Source organism: Bombyx mandarina, chromosome 23 (assembly GCF_030267445.1).
Source record: "Bombyx mandarina strain Sakado chromosome 23, ASM3026744v2".
Classification (NCBI taxonomy): Eukaryota; Metazoa; Arthropoda; class Insecta; order Lepidoptera; family Bombycidae; genus Bombyx; species Bombyx mandarina.
In genome coordinates, this window is record NC_143229.1 from 621,195 (window position 1) to 629,246 (window position 8,052).

The 8,052-nt window shown below is 37.0% G+C and overlaps 1 protein-coding gene across 1 annotated transcript; it reads left to right on the forward strand.

The window, feature by feature from the left end:
* Positions 1-6,626: 6,626 nt before the first annotated feature.
* LOC114250622 (uncharacterized) lies at positions 6,627-7,818 on the forward strand. The gene has a single exon (XM_028184574.2). It carries the CDS (start codon positions 6,875-6,877, stop codon positions 7,637-7,639), a length of 765 nt encoding a protein of 254 aa, XP_028040375.1. The 5' UTR covers positions 6,627-6,874; the 3' UTR covers positions 7,640-7,818.
* Positions 7,819-8,052: the final 234 nt, after the last annotated feature.

Below are 8,052 nucleotides of genomic sequence, written 5' to 3' on the forward strand. Positions count from 1 at the left end.
TGTATGTGTATAATAAAAATCTTACATTTATATCCGTTATCTGGTACCTGTAACACAAGTTCTTTACGAACTTATCACGGGACCAGTTAACGTGGCGTGATTGTTAGTAAATATTTATTTATTATTTATTATATAGTTTTATTTAGTATTATTTATATAAAGTCGAGATGATGTTTTAGTTAATGTTCGAATGTAAAAATTGTTTGTTCGTCTTTTATTTATATAGAATTAGTTAAACAAATGATCACCACATGAATGTAAATGTAATGCACACAAAATCTGTTATCTAGTAAAGGGAGCCAACTTAAGGGTGATCATTTGTTTAATTAATTATAAATAAATAAAAACTAACAAACAATTATTATCTCAAATATATTAAGTGTATAATCTATGAATTATTACATTCCAATTAACGAACAAACGACGAACAAATAATTAAAAATTAAAAAATTTGAAAATCAAAAAAAAGGAGGCCACATTCAGTGAGCCATTATCAGCGTGATTCTTCATATGTTGTTGTGGTCTGGTTACATGGCTTAAGTTTATTGTAAACTGTTTTATTTTCTCATATTAGATTTGTTCTCAGTTACTGATTATTATTTCATTATTTTTATATATTTAAATTAATAAATAAACATTTATTATTTATTTTATTTTTCTATTTTAATAGTAAATTTAATAATATTGATAACCAAGCAAGCAAGAGAAATATGAATATTTATGGTTTTATTTCTACACTAGCGGCACGCTCCGGCTCAGCTCGGGTCTTTAACAAAAATTTCAACGACTTTCTTTATTTTTTTTAAAATAAAAGAACACTTATTGCGGCATATCTATTATAGTTAGACATATGCTGTCGCGACACTTTTTGTAAATAATAATGTGTTCTACAAAGTCTTTCTACAAATTTATTCCATCATCAATAGTTTTCGCAGGGCACACGATGTAAAGAATACTTTAGGTATTTTTTTTACACCTTGGGTTATATTATTGGAGTTTTAGTAAGGGCCCTAATTTTTTTGTCACTCGGGAATAGTGTACTTTCCAAACAGTGAAAGAATTTTTCAAACCGGTTCAGTAGTTTCGGAGCCTATTCAATACAACAAACAAACAAATCTTTCCTCTTTATATTATTAGTAGAAGTAGAAATAAACAATATATACGGTACCCACAACCTCTTAAAATTTAGAAGAACTTGCGCCCACTCACCAAGCATACTGGCGACCAGCTAGGACCCTCAAGTCCGAAACTATCGCCACTATGCCGCCTCTCGTACGCCCCTCAGGCCAACCACCGGCTTACGATGACGATGACAAGACAGAGTTGCTGGCCGATGCACTGCAAGAGCAGTGCACCACCAGCACTCAACACGCGGACCCCGAACACACCGAGTTAGTCGACAGGGAGGTCGAGCGCAGAGCTTCCCTGCCGCCCTCGGACGCGTTACCCCCCATTACCACTTCCGAGGTTAAGGAGGCGATCGATAGCCTACAACCACGGAAAGCTCCCGGCTCCGACGGCATCCGCAACCGCGCGCTTAAATTGTTACCAGCCCAACTGATAACGATGTTGGCCACCATTTTAAATGCTGCTATGACGAACTGCATCTTTCCCGCGGCGTGGAAAGAAGCTGACGTTATCGGCATACCCAAGCCGGGCAAACCGAAGAATGAAACCGCGAGTTACCGCCCCATCAGTCTCCTTCCGGCGATAGGCAAACTATACGAACGGCTCCTTCGTAAACGCCTCTGGGACTTCGTATCCGCGAATAAAATTCTCATAGACGAGCAGTTTGGATTCCGCGCCAGACACTCGTGCGTCCATCAAGTGCACCGCCTCACGGAGCACATCTTACTAGGGCTGAATAGGCGGAAACCCATTCCGACAGGAGCCCTCTTCTTCGATATAGCGAAGGCGTTCGACAAAGTCTGGCACAACGGTTTGATATACAAAGGACAAACCCGAAATCCATACAAACTTGGGCCTGGCGTTACAGTGCTAGAATTTGGGCATAAGTTACAATACCTAAGAAGGTTTCATGAGCCCAATTTTCAGGTCTCCCAGCAATGGCCAAATTGGTAAAATCAGACAATGTTTACATTTTAGGTTATGTTTATTGTTCGAGATATTTTAATAAAAACGATATTTTTGAGGGTATTTCCTACTAAAGATAAGTAATTTTTTACGAAACCTGTTGCAGCAACAGGGTGCTTTAAAATAAAAATGGAACCTGTTACGAGAAATCGCGTGTTAGGTTGTTTACGAAAACGAACGAAAGCCAAAAATTAAAAACAACGTAATGCGAAACGCGCTGCGCACGAAATGATTTTTTTAAGGAATTTTATGACCTGGTAACTAAGACCTTTAGGTCAGTCTTATTTTAATTTTAATGAAAACTTTTTTATATGAAAAACTATATTTATATGATAACTTTTTTATATAAAATATAAATCAGTACGTGCTCCCATATTATCTCATCACATTTCATTTCATTTTATTTCATGCCTTTTTTATTTTAATTTTTTATTGCTTAGATACCCTTCGACGAGCTCACAGCCCACCTGATGTTAAGTGGTTACTGGAGCTCATAGACATCTACGACGTAAATGCGCCACCCACCTTGAGATATAAGTTCTAAGGTCTCATTATAGTTACAACGGCTGCCCCGCCCTTCAAACTGAAACGCATTACTGCTTTACGGCAAAAATAGGCGGGTGGGAGGCGCGGACTCACAAGAGATCCTACCACCAGTAAAATTATTAATATAACTACACCATAGAAAAACTCAAAGTACCAAATCGACCTTTTCATGTTATATTTAAGATTGCCAGTTGAAAATATTTTGAATTGCCGCAGTTGCCGACATGATTTCGTGTCATAACTAAATGGCACAGTTATTTATTTCTTTTAATGATTTTTGTTAGTAGATTTTGGTGCTTTACGTTACGTTATTCAATGAGATTAAGTTTATAGTCTGGCCAGCGAATCATGGCACAACTAAATAGCGGCAATCCAAAATATCTTCAGTTGGCAACATTAAAGATAACATAACACGATTTGATACATTTGTGTTTTTCTATGGCATAGTCACATTAATATAAAAATGCAAAACTACCCTTTCATGCTATATTTGATGTTGTCAGTTGTAGATATTTTCAATTGCCGCCATTGTAAGTAGTTGTGTCACGATTCGATGGCCATACTCTATTTACATTGATTAAAATACCTATAAAAACAGTCATTTATCCTAAAGCAAAAGAGTATTAATTATTTTTTACACTCGATTTCCACTAAATCGATCCTATTTTATGGATGCTCTAATTCTAATCCGCGCGTTTGTGGAGCTAGTTACGTATATTGAAATAAGTATTGTAGATGTTTACAAAGATTGTTTAAAACAAAAAATTGAATTCAACTTATTTTCTACACTTGGCCATTGTCAATGAAGCTAAGATTTCAATAGGTTAATCAAGCAAAATAGACGAATTTTTTGGTACATATCCCATTCGTGTAACGCTTAGGCCCAAAATGGGGTTTCTCCTTTATAACATGGGAGTGCCAGACAGACTCGTGCTCATCATACGAGACTACTTGTCGAGCCGTTCGTTCCGATATCGAGTCGAGGGAACGCGTTCCCGGCCCCGTCACGTCACAGCCGGGGTCCCGCAAGGCTCCACCCTCTCCCCGTTACTATTTAGTTTGTATATCAATGATATACCCCGGTCTCCGGAGACCCATCTGGCGCTCTTCGCCGATGACACCGCCATCTACTACTCGTGTAGGAAGAAGGCGTTGCTTCATCGACGACTTCAGACCGCAGCTACCACCATGGGACAGTGGTTCCGGAAGTGGCGCATCGACATCAACCCCACGAAAAGCACAGCGGTGCTCTTCAAAAGGGGTCGCCCTCCGAACACCACGCTGAGCATCCCCCTCCCGACTAGGCGCGTCAACACCTTCGCCCTCACTTAAAATCATTCCAAATTATTCAATCCCGTTTTTGCAGGATAGCCGTCGGAGCCCCGTGGTTCGTCAGGAACGTCGACCTCCATGACGACCTGGACTTAGAGTCCATCAGTAAGTATCTACAGTAGGCGTCAATGCGCCACTTCGATAAAGCGGCACGACACGAGAACTCTCTCATCGTGGCCGCCGGTAACTACATTCCCGATCCTGCGGACAGAATGGAAAGCAGTCGACGTCGCCCAAAACACGTCATCTCGGATCCTCCCGATCCACTAACGGTGCTTCTAGGTACTTCAAGCACCGGTAACCGTTCCCGTCGAACCCGTCGCTTGCGACGAAGGGCTCGACGAGTAAATTAACTCTCAGACACAGCCCACTGAGTTTCTCGCCGGATCTTCTCAGTGGGTCGCGTTTCCGATCCGGTGGTAGATTCTGCGAAGCACGGCTCTTGCTAGGGTTCGTGTTAGCAACGTCAACAGGTTTGAGCCCCGTGAGCTCACCTACAAAAGTTAGGGTTACGCTGAAATAGCCTCTCAAGGCTCTCAGCTTAGGTAGGAAAAAATAAATAAAAAAAAAAACTTAAAATTTGTACAACTCATGGAGTTATTAAGATAGTAACTCCATGGTACAACTAAACAAATGACAGGCAAAGAACTCCACATAGATAAATAAAAACGAACAAACAATTTTTACATTCGAATTAACGAACAAACGACGAACAAATAATTAAAAATAAAAAAATTCGAAAAGAAAAAAAAAGGGGGCCACATTCAGTGAGCCATTATCAGCATGATTCTTCAGTTGTTTTGTTCTGGTTACATGGCTTAAGTTTATTGTGAACTGTTTTATTTTCTCATATTAGATTTGTTCTCAGTTTCTGATTATTATTTCATTATTTTTATATATTTAAATTAATAAATAAATATTTATTAAATTAATAAATAAATATTTATTAATTTTTTATTTTATTTTAATAGTAAATTTAATAATATTGATAACCAAGCAAGCAAGAGAAATATGAATATTTATGGTTTTATTTCTACACTAGCGGCACGCTCCGGCTCCGCTCGGGTCTTTAACAAAAATTTCAACGACGTTTTTTTATTTTTTTAAAATAAAAGAACACTTATTGCGGCATATCTATTATAGTTAGACATATGCTGTCGCGACACTTTTTGTAAATAATAATGTGTTCTACAAAGTCATAATACATTATTTTATTCCATCATCAATAGTTTTCGCAGGGCACGCGATGTAGAGAATATTTTAGGTATTTTTTTTACACCTTAGGTTATATTAATGGAGTTTTAGTAAGGTCCCTAATTTTTTTCAAAAAAGATTATAGGTATGTCACTCGGGAATAGTGTACCTTCCAAACTTTTCAAACCGGTTCAGTAGTTTCGGAGCCTATTCAATACAACAAACAAACAAATCTTTCCTCTTTATAATATTAGTAGAAGTAGAAATAAACAATATAATATACGGTACCGGTAAAATGGGGCGATTAGGGATTGACAGGCGAATCGGGAAAAAACCGGGAAAATCTTTCGACGCTCAATATAAGTTTTATATTCGTTGCAAAATCTTCCATTTTTTGTAGTTTAATAGTAGAATGTTGAAAGTTCACAAAACAACTCTGAATATGCATGAAAATAGCTGCTAACTTATAAAAAATCGCGTTTCAAATTAACTTCCTGTGGTGGTCATTATTTTAGTGCTAGAAACTTTGCTCTCTTTTATTTATTTGATAATAATAGAAGACGACTATGATTTATAAACGTTATTTAGTGTTTGAACCAGCATATATATTAAAGGTAAGTCTCAGTTGTTATTGGTTTTAATGTATTTGATTAAATAAAAATACATTTAAAAATCTGTTGTTTTTGGGGATATTGGGGACGTCTTAGGTACAAATAACAACGAAAAAGGGGTCAATTGGGATGAAAATACGTGAAATGGAAACGACCTAAGTATAAATAGGTACAGGTTTGTAGGGTTGTCTATGTAGTTATAACAATATTTTTTAAATTTGTTGGTAAAAATCTGTTTTATTCGAAGCGAAATTGGGAATAAGTCTTTATTTTAAATAGATAAGCAATTTAATATAAGTAAGTCGATTTTGCAGAGACATGTAACAAGATCAATAAAATCTCAAGGTGGACAAAAATGTCTAAGTAATACATAATAAAATATTTAATATTTGTTCAGAGTGGGGGTATTCATCTGATTAATCCATGGAATAACCGACACACCTAATCTCTTAACCCAGATAGAAATATCAGCACTGTCGATTGCACCTATAATTGAGGTGATGTCTGCCATGTACTTTTGTCAGTTTTTCAATTTTTTTTATTGATGATCACTTTGTTGGTGCAACTAAATAAATAAATTAATTAAAACTATATATAAAAATAATAGTAGTGCCAACCCTAGGAAATTTCTCATTTCGTCCCAATTAACCGCAATTTTCGGGTAAATAGGGATTACACCTATTTTTGCATTTTTTGCTTAAACTGGAATGCTAGTTGCATAATTTTAAATTAGATAACAAAGATGCCCCCAAGACTCAATCATTTTGATCCTGATATAGCATTATATACATCAACAACTACCTTAAAATTGCTCATAAAGTTGGAATTTGTCCCTAATCGCCCCATTTTACGGTACGCAGAACCTCTTAAAATTTGTACAAATAAACAAATGACAGGCAAAGAACTCCACATAGATAATACATTTCTTAAAATGCGAAGTTTGAGAACTCCACAGTAAATATTATAATGTGACTTAAAGTTTAATTTAATGAGTTATCATTGAATTACATAATTACGCTTTGATAAGATTATTCGTGTTTGTTTTATTCACAACAGGAGGTCTTTAATACGGTTTCACATAATATTCAGAAGTAACTATGAATTTTGCCGGCAAAGTCGTTATCGTAACCGGTGCCAGCTCCGGAATTGGAGCGGCCACCGCCGTATTCTTATCAAAATTAGGCGCTCAACTATCTTTGACGGGAAGAAACGTGGAGAACTTGCAAAAAGTGAGTAAGGACTGCGACAAATTTGCGTCAACACTGTCAATAACCGCAGATTTGACCAAAGAAAGTGATATTGAGAAAATCATTAAGAAAACCATTGACCATTACGGAAAGTTGGACGTTTTAGTGAATAATGCCGGTATTATTGAAACTGGAACCATCGAGAACACCTCCTTGGCCCAGTATGATCGTCTTATGAACACCAATGTGCGTTCAATTTACTATCTGACGATGCTGGCGGTCCCTCATCTCCTCGAAAGCAAAGGGAATGTTGTAAACGTATCGAGTGTTAATGGGATTCGCTCTTTCCCTGGAGTTCTGGCATACAACATCTCTAAAGCATCTGTTGACCAATTCACTCGCTGTGTTGCTTTAGAATTGGCACCGAAAGGAGTCCGGGTTAACTGTGTCAATCCTGGAGTAATTCTAACAGAGCTACAAAGAAGGGGAGGGTTGAGTGAGGAGCAATATGCAGCATTCTTAGAGAGGACTAAAGAAACTCATGCATTGGGACGTCCAGGTAAACCAGATGAGGTGGCAGCAACAATTGCATTCCTTGCCAGCGACTTGGCAAGTAATATCACTGGTGCCAGTGTGCCAGTCGACGGTGGACGTCATGCTATGTGTCCGCGCTAAATTTGAACCACTAACTATCATGAAACAAAATCAGGGTGCCATTTTATTACAATTTGATTTACCATAGTATATAAGCTAAATTTTATATGCATTTAATGAAAAATCGGGAAAAACAAGTTTTATTATATATATGTATTCATTTTTAAGATTTTTAATTTAATAAAGTGCTATTGTTGGTATTGTTTTGTTTCAATTTTTAACTGTTAAACTGGTACACAGAATGCGACCGGGCATCTCTTAATTTCTCTCTGCATTAATTAGCACTTGTCTGCGGACAGACTTGGGAGACAAGCATATTACAGCCTTCCGTGTTACTGCCATGAAATACCATTTTCCACATAATGTTTATAACTTCCTTTTACTTATTTAAAGTAAGTATTTACATGTGCTGTAGTTTTTTGATTATTCGAGAA

Excerpts from the sequence above, each read along its gene's own strand:
- LOC114250622 (XM_028184574.2), top strand. The coding sequence starts at position 6,875 with ATGAATTTTGCCGGCAAAGTCGTTATCGTAACCGGTGCCAGCTCCGGA.